The 27,491-nt window shown below is 39.3% G+C and overlaps 1 protein-coding gene across 2 annotated transcripts in view; it reads right to left on the minus strand.

The window, feature by feature from the left end:
- Window positions 1–27,491, minus strand: part of EML5 (EMAP like 5) — a 129,826-nt gene that overhangs the window by 23,535 nt on the left and 78,800 nt on the right. The window contains exons 17-28 of one of the 2 annotated variants that reach the window (XM_063117953.1): window positions 25,660–25,760; window positions 24,870–25,072; window positions 23,762–23,873; window positions 20,764–20,891; window positions 20,075–20,216; window positions 18,696–18,848; window positions 17,735–17,866; window positions 17,198–17,286; window positions 15,335–15,511; window positions 13,146–13,347; window positions 11,520–11,646; window positions 9,915–9,929 (exon numbers count right to left, since the gene is read on the minus strand). In XM_063117953.1, the coding sequence (XP_062974023.1) occupies window positions 9,915–9,929; window positions 11,520–11,646; window positions 13,146–13,347; window positions 15,335–15,511; window positions 17,198–17,286; window positions 17,735–17,866; window positions 18,696–18,848; window positions 20,075–20,216; window positions 20,764–20,891; window positions 23,762–23,873; window positions 24,870–25,072; window positions 25,660–25,760 (1,581 nt within the window). The remainder of the gene's footprint in view (window positions 1–9,914; window positions 9,930–11,519; window positions 11,647–13,145; window positions 13,348–15,334; window positions 15,512–17,197; window positions 17,287–17,734; window positions 17,867–18,695; window positions 18,849–20,074; window positions 20,217–20,763; window positions 20,892–23,761; window positions 23,874–24,869; window positions 25,073–25,659; window positions 25,761–27,491) is intronic. The other variant, XM_063117954.1, reaches the window with a different exon arrangement.

The raw sequence follows: 27,491 nt of genomic DNA on the forward strand, positions 1-27,491 counted from the left end.
CAGTGTATTAGGTCCCTAATGCAGGTTGGGGTTGGGCGGAAGCTGAAAGAGTAGCTTACAACAACCCCTCATTATACTTTTACCCCTATATGGACAGAGAAAGTAATATACAACAGGTCTGCTGTGTGTCCACTGTCATACACTTCTCTCAGAATGGAGGGCTGTGCTGAGAGAAAGTGCATCTCACAGCAGCCCTGCAATGTAGTCCATAAAGCCTTACATGGCTTGGGACCACAATACCTGATAGAACGCCTCTCCCAATATGAACCTACCTGTACACTACAGTCAACATCTAAGGTCCTCCTCAGGGAGCCAACTCTGAGGGAAGCTCGGAGGATGGCAACAAGGGAGAGGGCCTTTTCAGTGGTGGTCCCCCAATTATGGAACGTTCTCCCCGACAAGGCTTGCCTGGCACCCACATTGTTACCTTTTCCGCGCCAGGTCAAGACTTTTCTCTTCTCCCAGGCATTTAACAGCATATGTTGAGTTTTTAACTGACCTAGAATAGTTGTTTAAATAGATATTATCTAATCTATTTTTATGCTTTTAAATTTTGTATATCAGTTTTTAATGTTCAGTGTTTTAATCTTTGTAAACCACCCAGAGAGCGTCATCTATGGGGTGGTATATAATAATAATAATAATAATAATAATAATAATAATAATAATAATAATAATAATAATAATTCTAAATACCATTGCTAAGTAACTCACAGCACAATCTTATCCATGTTTATTTGGAAGTAGGTCCAACTGTGCTTGTTTATTTCCATGTTGACTTGAAAGTAGCCACCACTGTACAATGGTGCTTTCTTCCAGGTAAGCATGCATAGGATTGCAACCTTAAATAAGTAATCATATGAACTGAATGTGCTTTTCTGACTCAAGACTCACAACTGCTGCCTTGAAGGTTCTTTTTTGGGGGGGGACTAAGTCCCACCTCCCCTGAAAGAAACATTACTGCAGATGCTGTCCCCTTCCACACCTCATTATATATTGATGAAGGCCTTTTACCACCTGCTGTATGTTGCACTCATTTACTTTGGAATAGCTTGCCTTGCACTGGCTTCAGAAGCAGGTGAATGAATAAAGTGTTCATAAGAGTTTAGAAAGTTAATTTCATTTGTTCTTGTAGAGAATTCCTCCAACTCTACTACCTACTATGTTCATGAGTGCCTACTATATTGGAGGTGATGGGAGGGAAAGTAGTGCAATGACATTTCTAAAGTCAAGCTAGTTTCCACTTCATTTCTTGGGACCTGGAGGAACGGAATGAAACCTGAGGAACTGCAGAACATGTTTGTGCAATGACAATAACTTTAAAGGCACACTCAATATTTTATCAAGAGGCAAAATAGGAACAGTGTTTTACCAACTATACGTACCAGAAAACAGCAATAGTCATTGGTAAATAAGAATAGTTTGAATATATATGTATACAGTCTTTCACAAACTTTGAGCTTATCAATAACAGCCAAACATAACAGCCCTGCTTTTTAACCTTCTGCCTCAGCCTGTTCAAATAGAGTAAGCACCGCAAGCAGTATATATTTATATTCCAGAGAGGTTAGAATAATAAAAATGATTCCAAAAAGAATGTAGCAGCCAAGCCACCTAGGTTTCAAGCACGTAAAAGAAACATCTAATTGAAAAATGTTTAGATGAAGATTGGATCCACTGACATGAGCTCCCTGCAAACAGGAATTTCAGGGTCATAAAATCATCACAGCATGAACACTGAAGATAATCCTAGGATACCTAAGTTAAGAAATTTTGGCACGAGAATATATGATCAGGGCAGTTCCCCTCACCCCACCCCAAATGATTACTTTCTTGCTTTAAGTGGGAAATTGGGTAGTATCAGGAAACTGGATTTTTCTTTTATTGTCCATGAAAGCAGAACTAGTATATTGGAATAAAATATACATCCTAATTCTTAAAATAATTTGAGGTGCCCATCTAGCATTTCCACTTTCTCTCTCTCTCTCTCTCTCTCTCTCTCTCTCTCTCTCTCTCTCTCTCTGTGTACACATAGATAAATAGACAAATAGAGAAAGAAGGAGAGAGAGAGAGAGTGAACATTTCAAACTATGTTTTACACATAAACATATGTGTAAACCAACAGGCACAGCATGTAATATGAGAGAACAGTAAAAGTGTAGTTTTCTAAACCGCCCAGAGAGCTTCGGTTATTGGGCAGTATAGAAATGCAATAAATAAAATAAATAGTTTAATTTCAAACTTATGAGAGGGATGACGATCTGGTTATTTGCAAGCAAATAAAAATTACAAAAGGCAAAGATATAGTTTCAAAACACAACTCTAAAAATGTATATCTTAAAAAATAATAGTACAGATAACTGTTCATGCTAAGGCTTCCTTGATGTACTGCCCTTGCAATAGCAAATATTTGTTCATTCAGTATACAGTGAATACCCTTTTATATGAGCAATATGGGTGCATGTTCAATAATGGTTAACAAGGAAAAATGGAGTATGGACATGTTATAGAGTTTACGGCTATCTGTTGTCTTGAAGCAGTACAAAAGAAAATCTGTTGATTTATTATAGGAGACAGATAACACTTAAAATGGTAGAGTGAACGTAGCATTTATTATTCTAAAACCTTGTTGACTACTGCAACTATAAAATAAATAAATCTTCTTGTGTTTCCCTGCTGGATGTTCACCACAACAAGCAGTTGTATATGACCTGTCATGCACAAGCAATACATAGGCACAGTGGTTCCAAATACTGGGTGCAGATGCACATTTCCATCTGTATTACAGGACAGATGGGAAGGTGAAGCATACGGATTGCCTCTGTGGGAGAGGAAGTTGGACTAGATAAGCCACTGGCCCCGATCTAGCAGGCCTCTTCTTACGTTGTTAATCCACCAGGTTCAATATCATAGATCCACTGATACAGGCAAATATCCTGAAACTTCTTTGTGTCTTATTCTACCCAATTTAATTTTCATCAGAGGAAAAAAAAACATCGATAGCTAATGTGCAAATTCTTGTACATGATGCTCAGAAAAAAAGTCAGATGCAGTTCAACATGCCACATCTTGACATATTGGAAAGTTATGTACAGAAAGGGCAAACCTCCCGCCCCCACCCCTCCAATGAAACTGAAAAGATTTCTCCTGGCCACTTCTGCAGGGCCAGGAGAAATGAAGTTTCTTTGGCAATGAAATACACCAGGGTCTTAGAATTGACTTGTCAGTTTCATGTTTTTGCAGTACAGAGGCACTCAAGTCTGTCAGTTTCACTGCTACTTGTTGCAGAGACTGCAAAGAATAGTGATGAAGCTTAAATCTCTCCACACACCTCTGCAGCAAGTACATTGTAGAGGTAAAATTGACAACGAATTTCAGACCTGCAGAAGTGTGGGCAATGCTTCTCATGGTTAAACTAGATTATATTCATTATCAGATTTCTGTATCTTTTTTATTTTTATTTTTAAACCCGTGTTACCTCACTCAGAGTGAACAGTATAGACTCCATTTTCAGACAAGGCCATTTGAACCTCAATAAATGTCCTGGAGTGATATTATCCTATTTAGCCTTGTTTCAGTGTGAATCTCTTAGGGTGGGAATTGCCTTCTTAGCATAGAAGCTCTATTTGCCAAGGTCAAAAGATGCCTTGTGGTGAATGGGTGTCTCGTCAGAACATCTATAGGACCACACCACGTAATAGACTGAGACTGAAGCATGGAGGGAGGGTTAACCCTTCCTCCACCCCCACACAGCCATTTTCTCATTGAAAATCCCTCCCTGAACTTATTTGTCCCAGATGAAAAGCTGCTATTTATATCCATAGCAACTTCCTGACTGGGGCTAATAGCAGGTTCAGGAGGGCTATTGTGAAAACAGCACAGTGGGGAAAGCTTATCTGCCCTGCCACCGCCCCACCCCACACTCTCCTGATAGGTGGGTATCTGTATACAAAATTTGTAAAGACATAGAAATGATCATGCACTTAAAGCATCATCTGATTTGACCATCAGTTTCACTGCTCTTCTTTGCAGCCTTTACACTGAGACTAGTTAACGTGCAATTATTTATTGCATTAGATATTGCTGACATGTTTTGGTTGTCTTAAATGTATGTTGTTAGCCACCTTCATTATTTTTAAAAAGAAAGAGGATATAAATGTTTTTAATTAATAATAATTAATAACGAGTGCTCAGCTGTGAAACTGTTATGCAAGCAGGCAGGAGGGACAGTGCATTTGGAGTGGGCCTAGGCTCACACACATGTAGTTGCTCAGAAACTATGCATATATCGGGAACACTCCACTGACTTTCTATTTAATGGCATGATTCTAATCTTGCTGCTGCACCAGCATACAAGTGTATATACTTGTGTGTTTCAACACCTACACTAGCACTTTACCACAAACCATCGCAGTATAATACAGGTGGACAACAGGTGGCCTTCCAGGTATTTTGGACTACAACTCCCATAATCCCTCCCCACTGTCTATGATGGCTAGGGCTGATAGGAGTTGTAAACCAAAATATATGTAAGGGCTACAAGTTGCCCACCCCTGCAGGGTGATATACTTTTAAACATGTTCATGTTTGGGCTGAGGTGGGGGAAGCAAAACTGTAGATGCAAAATGTCTTCACTTGAACAAAGGGGAACTCTGAATTGCACCCAGTATTTTTTTTTCTCTAGCACTGTCCAGCTAATAATAAAGAAATTGCTAAGCAATAGTCAATAGTAATCTATGATTAATAGGTGCTAAATATTTTTACTTATGGATATGTTTGCAGCAGGGTAGAATTTGGTGTTTCTGAATAAGAAATCAGGAAAAGCTTCACGTTTCAGAAGAGCAGCCATTGACTACTACAGCCAAAAAGACAAAGGGACGGTTCACATAGAACAAATTAGCCTGTTCAAGTCATCTCTTCTTGACTATGTAAAAGAGCCCTATAGAACCTTAAAGGATTAATTACATCCATTACGGCTTGAGGTGTAATTACAAGAATTCTAATTAGGGATACTCCATACTACAACATTTGTATATGGAAGGTTATTTATGTGCACGAATTTCACGAACATCTACATGCAGATCATTGTGCGATGATCATACACAGGTTACTTATGAATACAATGACTGAACATTATACACATCCGTCTCCTACTAATTCCAAAGTTCCTTCTGCAGGAAATGTTGTAATATGTGAAATTAAAACAGTTCTTTTCCTTTTTTAATAGTTTAAGTAACTGTCTCTTAAGGCCTTGATCACATTAGGTTTTTACCTTAGGAAATATTTTATAGTATGGGAGTTTCTTCCTTTGATAATGCCAGCAAAGTCACAATTTTGGAATGTCATGCCAGACAATTCTTCCCTTAGGGTGCAATTCTATGCACGTTTAGACAGAAAAAAATCCTACAACCCCTAGTATTCCTCAGCCAGCATGTAAGGCCTCCTTATCTCCCAGGAACAGGAAATTTACAGGAATTAAATTCCTGTTTTCTCTGGTAGAGTAAGAAGAGAATTCAAAATAAAAGAGCAATATCTAATATATGGTACATCCAGTATCAGAGGGGGCATGTGCAACAGCTTCTGAGGAACATGAGAAGGTGCTATTGTACTCATGTCCTACTTACGGGTTTCCCACAGGAAGCTAATTGGCCACTATGTGAATAGAATGTTGGACTGGAGGGAGCCTTGATCTCATCCAGCATGGATCTCCATATGTTCTTAAATATCTCTTTAAATAGAGGTATAACTAAATGGTAGGATATCCATAGAAAAAGCACATTATACTGCAAGCTTTTGATCCAGCAAGTAATGTGTAGAAGGAGTTGAATTAGTTATCACTATAGGGCAAATTTCCATGAAAACATACGATATAACAATGTCATTGATTGATCTTCATCAGATCAATCTTCATCAGAGAGCTTGTGAACCGCCCAGAGAGCTTCGGCTATTGGGCGGTATAAAAATGTAATAAATAAATAAATAAATAAATACCCCAGCTTTATGTATGCATGTTCAGCATTTTAAAAATATGTTTTTAAATTTACCAAATCCAACCGAGGGGGCAGGGGGAGATTTAATAAGAGTGTTTAGATTTGCAGAATTTTGCGTATGTATGGAAAGTAGTATGGCAACTTGGTGAACACTGGTAGGATATGGGGAAATGTATTAATGAGACCAAAATGACAGACAGTATTGTGTGGCAATGAAAGATGATGCTGAAATATGGAACAGACTTTAGCAAAGTAAAAGCATTACCTGGAACCTCTTTTCAGCAGCAGATAAGAAAAAGAGAATGATTACTTATTCCAGTTTGGTTGAATGTTGACGTGGTTAAAAGATAGGAAAATCAATCTTCTAACATGTTTCTCCAGCAGAAAATATATTATATAGAATTGTGTTTATGCTCTCCTCTACTGGCAATATCCAAGTGTAAAGAAAATTATGGGGCAACGAAGAGGCATTTTCCTTTATTTTCAAGGGCAATGTTCAAAAAATGTTAAACTACATGTTTTATAAAGATACAAAGTGCTACGATATGTGACATTTAGAATAATGGCGGCAGCAATGGGTGGGTAAAGAAGTGGTGACTTCAGAAGCGAGTGGAGCAGGAAGTGAGTGTTCATTTCCTAAATAATTATTTACATGGCCTTGATAGAGAAATAAATACATTATCAATCATTGCGGTGGAAGTGTGGGGATATTTTGTGTAAATAAAACTAACAGATTTGTTAAACTAGGGAAAAATTATAAATATTGTATTGAAAATATTTTTCCCTAATTCCTTGGAATGGAAAGGTAGCTGCAGATAAGTCCTGTCACACTGAGCAAATATTTCTTTATATTAAGACAGAGTTATGAAAACTATTGAGAGTGATCCTTCATGGATTTTCTAAAGAAATCACAATCTTACAATGACGGCAATTTCTAAACCGTCACAGTGCTCTTTTAGTGACAGCAAAATACTTTACTTTTTAAAACTCCTATTTATAGTTTTCAGTTCTTTGCCACAACTGCTTGCAACAATACATACATATATCACCATCAAAAATACAAATTTTATCATACTAAATTTGGCGCTCATTTACGACCAAAAAGTTACATCAACTGCTACCAGTCTCTGAAGTGTGGCTGCACATTCTACCAATCAAAGTTTTCATCTTCCTGTTGGAATATTCCTGTTCTATACCATTTTCATTTATTAAATACTTTTCATTCATTTATTAAGTACATCTCATGGAACCTTAGGTTACTTATTGCAACCTGTAAAGATGGAATAGCCTGAGAAGACTGATTGACACTAGATGTCTTGTTACAGTAATGACCATAGAAATTTCATATGACCTTACTTTAGTTCTAGTATAGACACTATTTTGAGGACCAGCTTCAAGTAACAGATCTATGTGATAACCAAAGAAAGCATAAGAAGTATTTCACTGTTTAAAAGCTACAGATATCTCAGTGCTGATACTACTGTACGTCAGTGAAAATCTCAGTAACGCCAGCTTTGCCTCAGAAGAGACATGTTTTAGCGCATCATCAGAGGAGCGTTTTATCACACGCTCGTTAATGGGCACTCACAGTTTTTTGCGGGTCCTTTTGATGACACTGTCCACCTCCCGTGCATCTCCCCCCCTTCTGCTTGTTTCCCCCCCCAAAAAAAAATACCAGGAAAATCCGACTTTTTCAGCTGTAGTGAAACAGCATGCCATTTCTTGCTGCATGCAGGAGAAACAGTGGGATAAAACGACCCACTGAATGGGCCACGTGGTCATTGTTTACTTCCTCTTTCTTCCCAGTGAAAAGAAAGAGGAAGTATTGTTGAACAGAAGCGAGGGGGGGGAGCAACGGTTAGGAAATGCGATTTCCTACCCACCCCCACCTGATGATGCTCATAGACATTAATCTGGAAATAGCCTTAGTATGCCATTGTCATTGGAGGTTTTTTAAATATCACATCCATTACTAGGAAGGACATTTGGGGTCAATGCAATGTCACGAGAGATAATTTCCCACTTCCTTTCCTCCCCATTGCACCTACCGAAGTCTGCTCTGCAAGGCCCCACCCCATCCTCTGAGGAAGATTTGGGGGATGTCCATGAGAGGTGCAGTGGGTAGGGGGACTCATTTAATCAATTCTGCTGGACAACTGAATAAAACCCATAAGCATTAACTCTTAAAATAAAATTTTGATGACCTGATCCTTCATCCTAGACCTGGTTTTATTTTCCATTAATATTATTATTAAACAAAGGGCATGGCTAGACGAAGGGGGGGGATGATCTCGCGATTTTATGATCGCGAGATCATCCCCCTCAGTCCACACACGGCACATGATGTCCCAGGAGGAAGAGGACATTGCGCCCGCCATTTTTTTTAAGAAACAGGAGCTGGAGCGCTCCAGTGCAAAAGTTAGTTCTTTAAAAAAAAGCCCCAACCCCGCTCCCCCCACCCCCGATCAGCATGGAGCACTTGCATAGCTCCGTGCCCTATGCCCAGCTCCTCGTGTTTACTCATGAGGAGCTGGGACTATACCGGGATGGCTGCCCAAATGTCCAGCAGTCTCGGGATGATCCTGGGACCATGGGAAAAACTATGTAAAATGTGTAAGGCCATATCCTGAGGAAATGCAGGGATCATCCCTCCCTGCTCCCGGGACAATCTCTGGGATATCGCCCTGTCTAGCCATGCCCAAATATGCTGCAAACAATGCAAAGACCAAACCAAATAATAATGACAAATTTTAAGAAAGGTTTGGCCTGTTCTGTTATTTATGTTTGGTTATTATCCACAGCACTCTGCCTGCAGATTTTTCCAAGCATCTAATAAGTAAGTGAAAATTCATGTAGGCTTTCAATGACAACTGGACGCTTAATTTTTCAGGGTCTTTTGAAAATATCCACCTTCAGCAGTAAAGTGAGTCAATGAACTGCATGAGAATTTATGAGATTAGTAAAAGTGCTGTTCTGCCCAATGCTTTGGAATCTTTCAATACTCAACTGCAAATCAGACCCATGATTGCAACCATATAGAATGTAACAACCCACATAAAATTACAAACATTAACTTGGAAAATTGAAAATAAATTCCATTGATGTTAACAAGACTTAAATCCAAGTCAATGTACTTTCTGATGAAAAACATTCACCCACCCCCAAGCTGCTATTGTCCTGCTGTTTCACAGCAGCTACTATAGGCACCCACAGCAGCTTCCCTTCCAAGGTGAATAGCAACTTTGAAAAGAGCTGTGGTTTTGGTCAGATAAACAGAGCAGGGGGAAGGATAAACTGCCTCTTTGTGTCACTGCCTTAACCCAAATTGTATCCCCATGGATATTTGTTTTTTAAAATAAAACTATTGCACAAGCAACAAGTCATTTAATATATTGTCTAATTTGGGCCTCAAATCAGCTCCTTCCACTGCCCCCCTGGTAATAGTTCCTCAGCCAGTAAAGCTTGCCAACTAGAAAATAACTGAGGAGAGAAGACCCGACTCCTGATTTATAGTGACAAAGCCCACAAAGTCAAGATTAATAGACACTACCCTTTACAGGTTTCCTCTGTTGGTGCTGAGTCTGGAGCGATCGCCTGTTTGGCACACAGAGAAATACTAAGGCATGTATGGACACAAGAATTTCCATCAGATGCATGTTTCACTTTTCTTTTCTCTTCTCCATCAGGGCTTGTTGATTCTAATTTAGATATTTAACTTGAAGAAGCCTTGCAATCTAACAATAAAAGCATTCTGTGGTGCTACTCCAGTGTCATTTCAAGACCCAAAGGAAGTATCTTCTTCCCACCACAGTATTTCCTAGGACCTTGTCTGAACAAGTATTTCTTGCCATTTTTATATATTCCACTCTGATCTGAACTGAAATATGCTTTATAATGAGTGATTTATGTTTTAAAGGCACTTACCTTACAACTCCTTGCCTTTACAGGAAGCATAAAAATTAAGCAGGAATATTAAAATATGAACAATGTATATCATAAATCTAGGATAAAGAAAATTGAAATTAATCCAGTGGACAAAATATTGGATTCTTTCTATTATTCACTCTATCACTGAAATATTTTGAACCCCGACAATTAAAGGCCTACTCCTTTCACAGTTGCCACTTCCCAGTGTTTTAAAGATATGTGTTGGATTTTTCATTCATGTACCCTTCAGACTTGAGAGGACTATGTATTTTGTATTTACATATTTAAACCAGAGTTCAAAATGTAAAGTGAGAATTTGCCCACAGTTAATGAACATTTAAAGCTGAAGATCTGTACATACAAAATGAGATAAATAAAATAATATGACTGGGCTTATTATTATTTAATAATAAAATAATAAGGCTGGGTTCACACATCATACTAACCCATGATGATGGCAAGCTATGCTGGGTAGGTGGTTATGCAAACATCTTACTGTGTTCCCATCAAATATTCAGGCAAACAAGCTGCACAGAGTAATTTATTTCACACACATCCTTGTTTCTTCCTCCTCCTCTAGTCTTCCTGCCCAGCCAGGCAGTATCCCAGTTTCCTTTGCAGTGGGAATACAGATGGCTTGAGAGGAAGAGCGGTGTCAGTGTTTTTGGCCACTCTTGCCTAGCATCTCTATGAGCCATCTCTGTAACTCATGCTGCACAACAAGCAACGTGCTGACCCACATAGGTAAAATAACCTTTACTGCAGACCATGGGTTCTCAGGGTGGCTTATTTGAGGGGAAATAACCCACTGTGGTGGTGGTGGGACATCCCACAGACAACATGTTGAACAATCATGGGTTGTTCCGGTAAATAATCCATCATGGGTTAGCGTTTTGTGTGAACTTTGCCTATGTCTTTGTTTACTTTCCTAGTACTGGTCTTTACATTATGAGGGGGTGGACTGCCTACTATACCAGGGCTTATTGATGTTAACTTGGCTGTGGTGTAACAGAGGGCCTTCTCCATTATGGTGGCCTCCATGTGGAATTTTCTCCCCACAGAGTTCAGGTGGGCTCTTATTGTGGAGTGTTTCTGCCAACAATTAAAGGCATATTTGTTTGCCCAGGCATTTTCCTGACCTCTAGCATTACCAACTATCCTTGGTTATTTTAATGAAGTATTTTATTGTTTTGTTATTTTTTTATTGTTTTATTGATAGTTATTTCATTATGATTTTAATTGTGAAATGCATTGGGATTTTTTCAAAACAAACAAATAGATCACATAGTGGTGGTGGAGAGATATTATTCTAGGCACCCCCATCCAAATAGCTTATCAACATTATCACTGACTATTGCTGGCGCTGGTGATCCTAGTGCAAAGTAGCATCTGTGTGGTTCATTGCTACATGTGAAAATCTCTAGATCGATGTCAACATTCCTGGTACACACAAAATTAAATTGATGAATTATCAAAGACAATAGATCAAAACCAATTAAAATGAATTCTCAGCCCCTTTAATACATGCCATTCACCCTATAATTCTTTTTATTATGATATACTATAAAATGTGAACACCTCCTCCCCAAGGTTAGACATTACCTTTCATCAACTGAAGGCTCTTTTTGCTGCAGATGAGGCTTGATTCCAAACATAGGTCTGATGTTGGTTGATAAGGCTTTGATGGTGTAATTAATTTCATTTTCTCTGGTGACATCACTGTCATATCCTAGTAAAACATTTATGACCGCAAGAAGTATTGAAACTAAGAAACAGGTGAATTATTATTTTCATGTTACTTTATTTATATAAGTGCTCTCTTGACAGAGCATCGGAAACATCAAAGACAGTGGTTGGGTTCACATGTTATGCTAACCATAGTGGACTATACTGTGGATGTGGATATGCAACCTACTGTGATCCTGTCAGACAATCAGGCAAACAAACTACACATAGTAGTTTGTTTCAAACACCCCTCACCCTTCCTCTTCCTGTAGTCCTCCGCCCAGCCAAGCAGGTATCTCAGCTTCCTTTGAAATGGAAACCATACCACACCATCCCTCATGCTGTTGCTACATCAGCATCCTGACCAATTGGTCAGCTTCGTGCTAGGGGCATCTTCTTCTGTCTCTGCCAGCCCCCGCATTCTCAACCAATGTCGACCTTTCCACGATGCCCCGTACCCCTACCATCCGACCCCGATTCACCCTGATTTCCTTCCCACCCCTACCTCCTCCTTTCCACCTGCTATCCAAGCCAGATTTCCCCTATCTCCACTTGTGTGCAACAAAAAGGGGGTGGGGGCCATCCAACTCTTTAAATCTTTACAGAAAAGGGGTGGATGTTAATATGCCAGGTCCGCTCATGGGGAGCCACCACATGCACTACTGGATAATTACAGGACTTTGATTTTTCCATGGAAAAGTGAGGATTTAACTACAGCTGAAATTAGCCTATGCAACCTCATCTTGTCAATTTCCTTGTATGTTACCTATTTCCCTTTGCTGCTCCCTTTGACTGTTGAAACAGATAAGGAAATTGACCAGGCAAGTTTATACATACTAGACAGCTGTAAGAGCACTCCTGCGAAACACGAACAAAAAAAAGCCTATCATGATCTGAGATGCCCATTTTTGATGCACTGATTATTATTTTGTTATTAAAAAATGCCATGGAACAAGTGATGATCCTTCCAAAGTGTCATTTCGCCACTTTGGAAGAGCAGTCAATGGTGAGATTCTGAAAAGTGAGCAGCACAGGCTTTTTGGACTCTTGCTGAACGGCTCGAAAGGCTATCACTGCAACCCATGATTCAGGTTCAGATGACAACCCATTGTGGGCAAAAATAAGCCTACAACAAGCCATGGATTCTCACAATAGCTTATTGTCAAAAAATAAGCCACCCTGCAAAAAGATCTCCAAGTTTAGACAACACAACAACCAACCATGGCTGGCTGCCCACAATGGGTTGTCATGTTGTGCAAACCCAGTCAGAAGAGCTCTGATCATGGATCTTTGGATCCAAGCCATACTGAAACCAGATAAAATTACAATAAATATTTACTGATGATTTTTAAAAATGCATTTAAAACACTAAACTAATACTGTTAAAATAATGAATTTGGGGTGGGGGGAATGATGTTTTCAAATTGATTTAGACCATGGAAGTTTCACCAGAAAAAGTTAATGGTTTTCTAAAATTGGTGTATCTTAATCATGGTTACTTACCCCCATCTTCCTCAGAATCGAGATCAGATTCTTCACTGTCACACTGCCTACTTTCTCGATGACCCTCCATCTCATGGGTCCACAGCATTAAAGACGTGTCTCCACCTCCAACACTGACTAACAAACTGTCATCATGAGTCCAACGAACATTTGTTACATGTGTACTGTGAGCCACGTACCTCTTAAATTTCCCATATTTTCCCTAAGTATGAAAAATACAATGAATTTATAATTTTCATTCAAAATAAAATACACATAAGTATCTAAGAAAAGGAACATTATTCAGTTTTTTTCCTATTCTTTTTGTTTTCTTTTTTTCTTTTTTTTGAGGCTTCAAAAGATCTATTTGTAAAGTCAAAATCAGGGCTGGATAATGTTAGCGTACTTACCATGGCCAAACACAAAAAAGATGTCATATTAAAGTCCAGAACATGCAGATTTTCAGGAAAATAATGGTTTGTCAATTTATCCCCACTGAACAAATTAAGCTCTCACAGATTGCTGGGGTGAAAACAAAGGCTTTTCATAAAAAGTAAAACACAACACAGATTTTGTTTGGCAATCCAAGGCAGGGACAAGGGCATCAATCCCAGAGTGTCAGAATCCAGCCTGAATGCTGGTAAACCAAATCAGGGAGGAAGGTGATTTGAGAAAGAGATTGCCATTATCTGATGCTATTCCCTTTTGCCTGGACTTGACTGTCCTTAAATATGCTGGAGGTGGGTCTACAGGAAGAAATCTTCCCTCTCTTATTTTCCCATGGCCTTTCTTAAGACATGAGACCTAAACAACTGATGACATCAATGTAAGACCCCATGCTCGTCTTGCCTCCCTCACCTGCTCAACACAAATATGGCCTCTGGATTTAAAGTTTTTTAAAAAATAAATAAATAAATAAACTATTGGTACAGAAGTCGTAGAGCACTGTTGGTGTGAAAGGATGTTGTAGAACACAGATGAGGCAACACTGTCTCAGTGTTGGTCAACTGCAGGTTTATGTTGTGGGAGGCTGGAACTCAACAGTAAAGCACATGATTCAAATGCAGATGGTTTCAGTTCAATCTCCAGTTAAAAGGATTCCTGGTAATTGGGCTAGCAAAGAATGTTGCTTGGCATTAGAGCCACTGCCTATAAAGGGGGAAGGAATGTAGCTCAGTGTAGAGCACATGCTTTAGATCAGTGGTTCCCAAAGTGGGCAGTACCGCCCCCTTGGGGGCGGTGGGATTGCATAGGGGGGTGTTAAGAGGCAAGGGGGCGGCAGGGGGTCGCTAAGAGGCAAAGGGGCAGCAGGTGGGCACTCAAGGTGGTCTTTTCTGAGAAGCGCCTCTCCAGAAGGTCTTAAAACCCAGGGGCATTTTTATGGGAGAAAGTAGTTTGGTCCCAAGCAATATAGGGGAAGAATCCACACATGTATTAACACCGTTTAAGAAGAGTCCTTTTAATGGTGAATTGAAATGTTTCAAAAGCACCAAAACGCTAATGAAGTGACATACCCTGCTTGGTGCGCCCTGGCTGCAAAACAGAGGCATTCGCTCTCTTTTCCTTCCTTCCCTCGGCAAGCCTGCGGTGGGGTGCTTCAGATTTTAAATAAATATTCAATTACTTGTTACTGTTTTGAATTTTATTGTTATCATCTTCCTTAGTGGGTCGTTGAAAACCGCTATTCTGAATAATGATTTTTATAGTGTAGGGTAGGGGGCACTGGGCATGAGTTTGTGAAACCAAGTAGGTGGTTACCTGAAAAAGTTTGGGAACTACTGCTTTAGATGCAAATGGTCGTGGTTCAGTCCCTGACATCTCCAGATTGGGTTGGGAAAGAAATCCTGGAGAGCCATTTTCAGTCAGCGTAGACAATACTGGACTAGATGGATTAATGGTATGGCTTGCCTTCTGTATTTTGAGTACACAATATTGCCCTAGATTATACAAATTCAATATAATGCAAGTTAAATTGAGCAGGGGGTTGGACTCGATGGCCTTATAGGCCCTCCCAACTCCACTATTCTATGATTCTATGTGAAGAGATGTATTCTTAAGAATTTTATGGTTGTCTGAATGAGGCTGTCTGTATGTGAATGGGGGATTGTGTAAGAAAGTGTAAAATGGTTTATTTGCAAATATGAAAACAGTAGGACTTTGTTATCTAACATTTCAAAGACTTATTATACAACCACTACATAATTACTTACTTTGGCAGGGTATCGGAAAAGCTTTACAAATCCAAAATCATCTCCTGTTGCCAAGACTGTGCTATCACTGGTGAGGCATGAAGCAGTTACATCTGTGACTTCCCCAATTATTGGCCAGATTCCTTCACAGCAGGAGCCTAGAACACTTGTCCAGGATGTCCAAGAAATCCTTTCTGCCTACAAAAATAGCCTGTTTGAGACAGGATACTTATCCATAGTTATACATCTGATCTCAGAATAAACACCATAATCCTAGAGACACAGACTATTCATGCCTCCCACCAAAATAATTACATGTTGTCTGTAACAATTGCAAACAAACTGCTTTCAGTTTGAAGGAGGAGTATATGAGCATTTTTATCAGGATATGTTATCACTGCCCTGTATTTGTAGAAGTTCATTTCAGTCACATTTTTTTTACTGTGGTTCAAATATAACAGAAGAGACATTTGTCTTACCTTTGTACATTTGACACTTAATTTCAGTGTTATTGATATTTTCATCTCTGCTACAACACTGCTCTTTGTATGCACGATACCTTTCAATTCTGTAGTACCTTACAGAAATTTATTTTTATACTTTGTGTTGTAACAGTTACTTTGAATAATTAAAAGCTGAGATCCAGCACATGAACACTGTAAATACAATTAGGAATTTGCCATTGTTAACTATTCATAAATGATTCTGCCGCCATAGCCAAGACTGAAAAACTTATTGCTTACATGGTTTGCTTTACTGTCCTGAGGTAAATTGCAGGGAGAAAGAATGTGCACTACTTACAGCATAATCTTATGCACTTTTCATGGAAGTATGTTCAGTGGATCTTACTCCCAGGTAAGTGTACATAGGATTGCAGCCTTAAGATGTTTCTATTCTTGGTATCCATTCATTTGACAAATTTTGGGAAGGGACTTTTATAAGGAAATCTTAAAGATTCCCTGGATATACCTTGACTTCTTGTGTCTTGCTGGTGATTAGTGTAAATCATACTTGTAGCATTTGAACTGAATTCATAGAGGTGAGTTTCTTAGTCTCCCTGAAAGTGCAACACAGCAATGCTCACTATGCAATTCTATGCTGTTCTCTTCAATCTTGTTCACTGCTAATTTTTTTGTTTTTGTTTCTGATGGTCTGATCCTAAGACTGCAAACCATAACATTAAGTAGGAATGTTAGGTTGCTGGGAAGAAATATTGCCACCAGAGTTTATAATCAGGATCTGTTTGTTAAGTATGGAGAGAAAATTCTTTAGTACTAAAAAGGAATTCCAGGTTTTGTAGGGGGAAAGACTGGCATCACAGATGAAACTCTATCCTTAATGATATCTAGGAGGACCTCAGATCTGTCCAGAAGGGGATTGATCCTGTAAAACTTCCCTAATACTTACATAGTTCAGTTTAAATTTTGAACTTGAAAAGGAAAATTCTACTTTTTCTTTTTATAGGCTAACCCTTTGTCCTTCATTGAAAAGGTTGTTTAATGAAAATCCCACAATTTTTTCTTAAATATTGCATATAGATGAGTTACAATTCTTCATTATCACTTATTTAAAAACATTTAAAATTTAAGACATGACCTATCAAATTCTACTTAAGTTGTGGGCTCAAATTATCTGATTCTAATTCATTTTAACTGAGAAATGCCTTCTAAAAACAGTGTTTTTAAGACCCCATTTTGTGCTGGATTATAGTCAAAAGATGAACTTCCATTGTGAGGCAAGTAGTATACATCTTTTTTCCTGCAATGTCATTGTTCAAAAACAAATGTCTTCCAAATGATGCAAAAGATAAAAAAACAAATAATATTAATATATATATATATATATATATTTGTAGCTGAACTAAATAGGGAATTATCAACTTACCTCTATACTGGGAATGAGCTGTTTCTTCCCTCGAGGAGCTTCAAAAAATAATTGTTCCTTAGCACCAGTGTTGACTTGTAAAAGTTTGCCTTGGAGAAAAAGTATACACCCATTAGAAAATCTTATTGAAGGCCTTTTTGTCAAGACAATATTTAAAATATTGAGAGCCAGTATGATATAGTGGTGAGAGTGTTGAACTGTAAATTGGGAGTTCTTGGTTCTGGTCCCCACTTGGACATGGAGCTCACAGGATGACTAAGAGACAACCTACCTCACAGAATTGTTGTGAGGATAAAATGGAGAGAAAGAGGACCATGTGAGCTGCCTTGTGTTCCTTGCAAGAGGAAAAAAAGGTAGTTTATAAATGTAATAAATAAATAATAAATATTTCACTTGCTATGGACATTTAGATGGTATTTATCATCACCATATGGAAATGAAGCAGGAAAATTGCATTTTTTCTAAATATTCACATGCATGGTATATACTTTTTAAGCTACAGAAAAACAAACATTTTGCAGCAGTTATATTTCTTACCTCTTATGTCCCAATCCATATGTGTTATATAACTGGAGGCTCCCTTGCAGATTCCAACCCGCTTACTGCTCATTACATTGTAGATATCAACGAAAGTGTCATATGATGCTACAGCTAAGTATTTGCCAGCACCTAAAATGCAATGATGAGGAGATGGATACTTTCCCAGTATTCTCCGTATACTATGAAAAAGTAAACCTGATTTTCTGAAAAGGCACATGTTCTATGCTTTGCTAATTTCTTGTGCTAATTCCATTTTTGTGGGGTATAAGGTCAGAGTTTGTTTGTGATATTGCACAACCACAATTCCCTCACAGAGGTCTCAAGACACCCTGACATTTTTACTGGAATTATTTTCCTTTAAACATTTAAACTGATTTTCTGTAAATATACATCGAAGTTAATGGTGAGTATACATGTTCATAGATATTGGAACATAGGAAGCTACCCTATACTGAGTCAGAGCATTGGTCCATCTAGCCTAGTATTGTTGACACTGACTGCCCTACCTGGAGAAACCACGGATTGAACCTGGGACGTTTTGCATGCCAAGTAGGTGCTCTATCACACTGAGCTATGGCCTCTCCCCTTAATTATACCACTTCAGTGTTCTTTAGAAAAAGGAGGAAAAGACACCCACCCACCCACCCAAAAACATTTCAGTCAATGTACCACAATTAGGCTCCAATCCTATATCCAGTTATCTTGGAGTAAGCACCAATGAACTCAATGGCACCTTCTTTTGAGGAGATTGTACTGTTAACATATGGAAAAAATTAATTTTTGTGTGCAATTAAGTGGCTTTGTTTCTTTTCCTCACCAGTAACACTTTGCAGAAATCTTTTCTTAGGTTTTTGAGTTCATATTATTAGCAATTTTTAAAAATCATCTGTAGCAGTGCAATTGCTGTGGAAGAGCCAAAGCTCAGTAGTGGCGGCATTCTACAATGTTGACCACTTACCAGGAGCAAATCGTATCTCTGAAATAACATCCTTCCTATGATGAAAAGAAACAAGATCCTCCAGAGTGTCTGAATTTACCATTAAGAAACTTCCATCATTGAGGCCTACTGCCAATGCCTTCCCATCAGGAGAAAAACAGCAACATCTTCCTCCTGGCAAATACAAAGAGACAAATTTTAATTCTGACCAGAAAGCCTGCAGCCAAAGATTTTACTGGTAAGTAATAATAAATGCTAAGTATTATTAAGCTGCACTTTCAAGCATTCAAAGTGCTTCACTTACATCCCAGTAATCTTATAACAACTTTATAAGGCAGTATTATTACTTCTATACTGCAGATGAATTGCTGATAGTGAGAGAATATTGTCTTGCTAATGCTACCTAACAAGTCCATAAGTGCACCATGTCCTGGCTCACAGCTTATATTGTTTTTCTCACTACAGTTGTCTTGTAATTTTTGGTCCATGGCAAGAGGTAGTGTTTCCTGGTCCTCCTTTCGTAATGTCTTTTCTCTTTATAAGAAAAATCCAGTGTATCTGACTGAAAGTCCATCTAGTCCAGCATTCTATTTCCATCAATGACTAGCCAGATGCATCCAAGAAGTTTACAAGCAGGGCTTGTGGCCAACAGCCCTCTCCCAGTATATGTTCCCAGAATTCACTACTCAGAAGTACACTGTCTTTGAACATAGAGGTTCCGGTGAAGTTTTTATCTAATCCCCTATTAAAGCCAACTGGGTTACCACTACCATAACCTCTGGCAATGAATGAATTCCATGAGTTAACTATATGTGTGAAATAGTACTTCTTTTTGTCCACTTCCTTCAAGAAGATGTGAGGTGAGGGAGCAACAGCCTCCATTCCCATCCCCCCGCACAGTGTGCCCTTTGCTTACTCAGGTCACAACGAGGCTCTTCATTCTCAAGCAAGTTGGTTTAGCCATGGTTTCTGGTGCTCTTATCTCCTCTGCACAGGACACTGCAACCAGTAGTGTCAACAGGGAAGGACTTTGGGGCAGAAGTCAAGGCCCCTATTCAGCAGAATGAGCAGTAAGGCCCTCAAATGCAGCAAATAAATGCATTTCTTTCTTTCTAAGTTTATCCTATTGAAGTATTTATTGCTTGCTATATCATTGAAGAACTTGAGCAAAGCAGCAAGTTATTTCAATCTGGATTCTACTCAACTCCTCAACCCTTCTTGAAAGGCAAACTTCTCATATACCCTGCATCTCAATTTGAGTACCCTGTATTACAAAATGTAAGTCTTTTTTTATTTTCTACTGTTCCAAGGCTTGACAAACTAACAAATATCTACTTAACTCCATTAGAATCTAAGTAAATGGCAAAATATTTATAATATTTGATGGGGGAAAGCCTTACCCTTCTTCAGTTTTCGAACAGCTAACATGCAATGGCTTGGAGACAGATCCCATATTCTTAAGGTTTTATCATCACTTACAGTGGCACAAATAGGTAAATGAGGATGGGTAGCTAAACCCCAAACTTCTCCTTCCATATGACCCTGTAAAATAAAATTAATTCAATTTAATTTGCTATATTACAAACAGAGAATAACTGATATTTAAACATAAAACGAAATAGACAACCTTTTCAGCGACACTGGAAATGATTGTGACTGATAACCAGTGTCATGTGAATGGACTTCTGTTTGTGCAACAAAACTTCCGCTTCCTCTCCCCCCACCCCACCCATGAAGTTTGACCCTCCCCCGCAACCACTCCTTCCAGTCTTCAGCATAGTTTTGATACTCTTTATCATTTTATTTTATTATTTTATTAAGGTGATACATGAGAGGAAAAAGCAAGACAGCTGATTGATTTTGCGTCTGAATTGCTGATCAGTACATTTATCAGATGCTGAAGGTAGGAGGAAGAAGAAAGGGAAAGAAGTGGTGGGTGTTGTTTAAAGGTATGTTTGTTCCACATAATATAGCCATTTATCATATTTTTCCTAATGCACTGGGGTTGTACACCATTGAGGGTGAAGCTTTTTTAAAAAATATTTCAAAACCTAAAAATGAGAAGCACATTGTTAATATTTACATTTACCTGAACCAGCAAAGTTATTGGTCCACTTTTGTCGACTTCTAATATTTCACCGTTCTTTGTGCCCACTAAAATATGACCATGTCCTAATGATATGGCACGTATAGAAGGGTTATCTTCTAAAAGGAGACCTGAATGGGAAAGGTGAGGGTGGATAATATAAGAATTCAGTTTTGGAGGAAGACAATTTTTATGTAAAGCATCATCATTATCATTGTCATTATTATTGACTAAACAAGCTTACTATTCTCTTGTTTAATGTCTGACACAATCCTAACATAATAAAAAGATCAGACATTACAATTTCTCTTTTATATCCATGGCTCCTGTTATGGCATCCCAATCATACTTATCTGGGAATAGGTCCCATTGAATTTAGTGACTGGGTTTGCACAACAACCCATCATGGGTGACAAACCAATATGGGTTGTGTCATCTAAATCCAAATTGATTCTCACAGAGTGGCTTGTGCATGGGAACCAAGCCACCCCAACAACTTATGGCCTGTTCTTGGGATCGTTGTACCCACAATGGGTTGCCATGTCATCCAAACTTGGGCAGTGAACCACTCAACAAGAGCGGCAGAAACCCCTATGTGTGTTTATGTACACCACTTCCTGGGGAACTTGGCTGGGAGTGTGCTGTTGCACTTGTGTCCTACTTGTGGGTTCCTGGTCAACAGCAGGTTGGCCACTGTGCGAACAGATTGCTGGACTAGATGGACGCTTGGTCTGATCCACCATGCTTTCCAGTGCCCTGTGCCAGTGACTGTGCCCAAACAACACGTACAGGGGCTGTCACTGGCTCCCCTGGCTCCCATCAAGCCCTTCCCTTGTCTCTCCTCCGATCGTGACCCTGGTCACAATTGGAACCTTTAAAAAATGTTCTTTTATTTGTGCAAAATGAGGCTGAATTTCCCCCCCCCCCCACACACACACATTATTATGGGCCCAGGGAATGCAAATGCCCCCCTTTGATTATATTTTTAAATCGGGTTTTTGGAATTGTGGAAATGTGCAACTCCGACTATCAAAAATATGCAGGCTTGCCTTGCCTGGAGAATTGTTATGTCAAACATACAAGGTAACAGGCAAGACTAGACTGTATACAGGCTAGTTTGGTAACCTTTGACAGTTGACAGATGGGGAAATGGTGTGTAGATTGCCTCCTTAGCATGGGGATTCATAGGATTCATAGAATCATAGAATAGTAGAGTTGGAAGAGGCCTATAAGGCCATCGAGTCCAACCCCCTGCTTAATGCAAGAATCCACCCTAAAGCATACCTGACAGATGGTTGTCCAGCTGCTTCTTAAATGCCTCTAGTGTGGGAGAGCCCACAACCTCCCTAGATAACTGGTTCCATTGTCATACTGCTATAACAATCAGGAAGTTTTTCCTGATGTCCAGACAGAATCTGCCTTCCTGTAACTTCAGCCCATTATTCCATGTCCTGCACTATGGGATGATTGAGAAGAGATCCTGGCCCTCCTCTGTGTGACAACCTTCAAAAGGTTGCCCTGAATCCTGGGGGTGCCCTACTTCAAATCCCCACTTGCCTGGGTTTTACTGAAACTGGGACTGCAAAAGCAGGGTGTGGCACACTTTTCTATGAAAAAGTGTTGCTGACAACTCAGGAAAGGGTAGAGTGTGAGGGGGACACCCCAAGGATCAGGGCAACCTTTTAAATCCTGGGGATCACTTTGCTAAGTGGGTAATGTTGAGCACCTGACAGGTGGGGAGACCCAATAGAAGAAAATAATAAAAAGGAGGGCATTTGCACACAGTCCTTGGGGCCAGAAAATGCAAAATATTTCAGCCCCAAATAAAAGAGAAGGTTTTTGGTTTTTTAAAATGCTCTGACTGTGGCTGGGGTTGTGACTGGAGTGAGAATGAGGGGCGTGGTGGCAGACAAGACAGGCGGAGCCAGCTGGAGGATTGAAGGGAAGGAGGGGTGAGCCCAAACGTCTGTCGAGCTCACCATGGGTTGTTCAGATGCCAACTGACACTGCATGGCTTATTTCACAGGGTGGGTTGTTGTGTCATGCAAACACAGCCAATGAGACTTATTTTGGATTAGACAAACTGTTCTGAGCTGATTTTTCTTTTGACCTCATGAAAAGATCCATAAAGAAATTATGAACATTTGGCGTAGCAGTCTAAACAATTAACAAATGGCAATTTACATGATTTATGTATAAAGGTTCAATACTTGAAAGTAACAGAATAATTTCCTCTCAATTTCCCCCCTAAAATGTATGATCTCACAGCCCAATACAGGAAAGCATATTTTTTGTCTTTCTTCGTCACATTGGTATAAAATGTTCAGGCAACACACTTCAGAAAATGGGAACATATGAAGGGCTAAGGTAGTAAATAACCTAAATATGTTAGAGTGAAGAGGGTCTTCTAATCCAGGGGTGTGCAACACATGGGCCATGACCGTTCTCCCCCCGCCCTGTGCACACCTGAGTGCTACTGAATTTGCCACCGCCATAGCAGCACCCAAAAAGCAGAAATGTTACAACCAAACGAGGCACATGGGGAGCGTGCACCTTGTTTGAAATCATAATCATGCTCATGCTCCCCGCACACTGTGTTTGCTTGAGAAATTGTAGGTTTTTTTTGCTGCTGCTAGAGTTGCAAAGTCAGTGGAAATTTCAGTGGGGGGTGGAGTATGGCCCCTGGTAAGTTCAAGGGGGGCAATGTGGCCCCATGGCCCCCAGATGCTGCCCATCCCTGTGCTAATCTTTTAGTCACATGCTGTCTCCGAACTTCATTATGGCCCATCCACACTTGCTGCATTGGAGCATATATATAGCACGCTAATAGGGTAACATGAGAAGCTCTGGACCACTTGGGAAGAACTGATCTGGTGGCTCCTTCCCCTGCTTTTTCTGATACTGTTCAAGAAGGCTACTGCTGAATCATATTATTACTATCCAAATTGAAATGAAAGAGGTCTGATGTTCCACAAATAAACTAGATAAATCTTCAAATTACCTTTGGAGCCAGGGGCCAAGGCAGCTCTTTTGATGGCATAAGTTTTGAGACACCGTTCAAAGGTGTCATCCCAAAGTGCCACAATTCCATCTTTGCCTCCAGTTACAAATCCCTGAAAAATATACGAAAATGAACAGTAAACCTATTATACAGACACCATTCATACTTAATTTAAATATATTAACCTTGCTCATCTTTTGTCCCATTTCTGCAATCTTGGAGAACAATCATAAAGCTATATTCACTAACTACACTGAATGTAAATATGCAAACCAACATTGAATTCACATGAGTAAATATGAATAGGGTCAAGATGAAAATTCAGATTAATGGGAGTAACATTTTAGTGGTGCCTTCTACTTAAAATGTCTCACAAATTCTATTCAAATCCCCAAAACTGAATCCCCACAAACAATACTCCTTATACCATTCATAGTATTAAGGAAATTGCATTTGTGTATTCTGAAAATAAATCAAATGCTGCTTTTTAATCCTCTGCTCTCCTTTCTCACATGAAATGGATTGAACAGGTTCTGGGCTAATCATCTATAGACATGACAAGGAACAAATAACTTTAAACACTATTTGGCAGGGTGACTTTGATCCCTAATACAACCTGGCACCCTCCAGATGTTTTGGATTGGCCAAAGGCTATGTTTGCTAGAAATTATGGGAGCTATGATCAAACACATCTGGTGGGCACCAGGTTGGGGGAGGTTCCCCTAGCACATTATATGCATGGTTTTTTCAGTTGTTCCAGTCATTCCAATAAGGTAGAATTGATCCCCAAAGCTCTAAGAGTAAAAACATGGATTTTTCACTAAATTAAGAAGGAAGCCCTCTGAAACACAACATAGCAATTCATGCCTCATCATAGTTGAAGACTACCTGGAACATGGAGGTGTGGAAAACTGGCACAAAAGTTTTATAATTCTCCCCCCCCCCCAGTGCTGTTAGGTGTGTTTGACCCTACCAGTTGATGGAGGTTTAGGGGGGGGGGGAGCCAGAAACCTCACTGGGCTTGCCAAAACTCCAAGGCACACCTAAAGCAGCTCTTTAGATCTTGAAAGAAGCATTATTATATTCATATTCAATATAAGTCACTCACTTTTTCTAATGCATGCATACTGAATACTGGGCCATCGTGTGCTTTTACAGTTTTTATGAGGAACAGATCTCTCCATATACACACATCCCCAGTGCAAGTTCCAGAGAATGCCATCTCTTCTGTCCAGCCGTAAACTGCACACATCATTGTATCGATCTTCCCCATTGGACCCACATAACCCTTTTTCCCAATCAGTCCACCTCCTTAAATTAAAATAAAAATTCATTTTTACACATAAATTTAAACATGATTTTCTAAAAGGTCGTATAGTACAATTTTAAAATCAAACCTAATATTCATTTTAATTGCTACTGTTATTTATTAAATTTGTAATTTCCTCTATCCAGAAATCTCAGGACAAGCTACCTATATGATTTACCATAAATACATAGCTGAGAGAAAAAGCATACATCTGTAAATGGATTTAGGCTTAGATTGCAATCTTTGGCACATTTACAGAAAAGTAAGGTCCATAGAAATCAGAGGGGTTTAGTTCTGAGGAAATCTAGAATTACAGTGTTAGTATCTATATCAAAAAAGACAAGAATGAGATATTAAATTTTATACAGTTCTATACAGAAGTAATCCCATTGAGCTCACTGAGACTTATTTCTATGTCAATGAGCATATAATTGCAGAGTTTTTCTATTCTTTATAACTGCCTCTTGTCTGTAGGGTCAAGCATTGGAATAACAGTGCTGGGACAATGGGTTACTTTGTTCACATTGTGCACAGAAATGAAAGTAACTTTTTGAAATAATATGGTAACGCCTTAAATTATTTTTCTTACCTGCTCTTCGCCAGAATTTTATGTGTTTAATTCCAGCTGTAATGAGTTTATCAGGCATGAAGGGGTTAATCTTAACAACAAAGATCTTGTCTTTGCTTCCCCTAAAACAAGATACAAAATATTTTCATTTTGATATGGGGAAAAACTTTCTTCCTGGCAAGACAGTTAAGAAAAAACATCTTTAAGAACTGTCCACACTGACATAGTGAAGTTAAAATGTTCCCAAATGTTTAGTGATGGATCCATGTGTTGGGAATAAAAGAAGAAACCTATTTAATTTTCAAAACGGTGACCTCAGATTCTATTTTTATTTTCTGCAACTGTAATAGAAAGGTCAAATAGTGAAATATTTCTTCTTCATGGTCCCTGTGCATTACGCATATGGGCTATGCGCTTTGGGTGGAGCTTCGATTCGGGAAACTCCCTGCCTATTCCCTCAGTTCTTCGTTGACCTTCATCTAATTAGCTAAAGACCCAAGGAATGTAAACTACCACCCCAAACTGTGAGGACCTCCTCCTTCTAGTGCACCCCCTCCTCGAGTTCCCTGCACACCTTTTTCATATAGATGTGCATACCACACTATTTCACTACCCCAAATTAAGTAACTGTTTCTAGTTGGACACCTGTCAAAATAGAAGCGGTTCCAGTGATCTTAAGAGAAAAAAGAGAGCTCCGGCTGTGGGGCAGTATATAAATGTAATAAATAAATAAATTAAAATGGGGTGGCATGTTAGGCACCTTAAAAACAGGTGCAGGGGACTCAGGCAAGTGGGGATTCCTAGCAGAGGACCCCCAAGATTCAGGGTAATGCATTAGTAATGCTAGAGGGGTGATTTATACTCCATTTCCTCATCCTTCAGCTGTGCAAGACCATCAAACAGCCTTGCTAATAGTGTAGCCTTGAGTATTCCCTTCTATGTTTGAGGTACAAGGGTGTAGCCAAAGCAAGCCTCTATATTTTTGGATACTTGCAGCTGCGGAAGTGCATAACTGTGAATAATAATAATAATAATAATAATAATAATAATAATAATAACTTTAAAAATAACTAAAAGGGCCATTTGCTGGGAAAATGCAAAGACACTTATTTCCTAGCCCCACTTTTGTGCAAAAAAAAAAAGAAAGAAAGAAAAATAAATAATAAGAAAGGGGGCTCCTATTAGGATCGCAGTCAGAGTAGTGATAAGGGTTTGGTGGCAGACAAGGGAGGTCCTGCCATCAAGTCCCTTGGAATGCCAGGCAGAGCTGGCTGGAAGAACAAAGGGGAAGGGGGGCGGGAAACAACCAACGCACTGTGGTAGTGTGCCTGACCATATGGCAGGCATACCAAGCATGCACTGTGGACTGTTCGGGAAACAACCCACAATGCATGGCTCGTCATCCACGACGTGTTGGTGTGTTGCGCAAACATGCCCATTGCCTTTCTTTTGGATATTTGATGGTAACATGGTGCATCCTATTACCAAAAAGACTAGAAGCTAGGGTAGCCATTGTTATCTGCAAATTTCCAAGTGAATGTGAGCAACCATGAATGAAGCCATTTGCCTCCCCCCTCTGAAACAGATAAGTATATCTGCTGTGACTTCCTTCCTTCCTTCCTCTCTCTCTCTCCTGATATTGCTCTAAATCTGTCCATTCTGCCTTTCACATGACCACTGAAACACACATTTTCTCATTGTGTCTAGGCCTCCAAAGATTGTCCCACTATCCTCTCACTCCGTATTTGACAAACTATAATTTCTCTGTCTTTTCTTGTTCTATTATTGCTATTAGGAAATGTAAGGGCAAAAGTCTGCTAGTCCAGTGCCAGGGTAGTGCATTAACCAATCTT

This window comes from Elgaria multicarinata, chromosome 2, assembly GCF_023053635.1.
Source record: "Elgaria multicarinata webbii isolate HBS135686 ecotype San Diego chromosome 2, rElgMul1.1.pri, whole genome shotgun sequence".
In the NCBI taxonomy this organism is placed as follows: domain Eukaryota; kingdom Metazoa; phylum Chordata; class Lepidosauria; order Squamata; family Anguidae; genus Elgaria; species Elgaria multicarinata.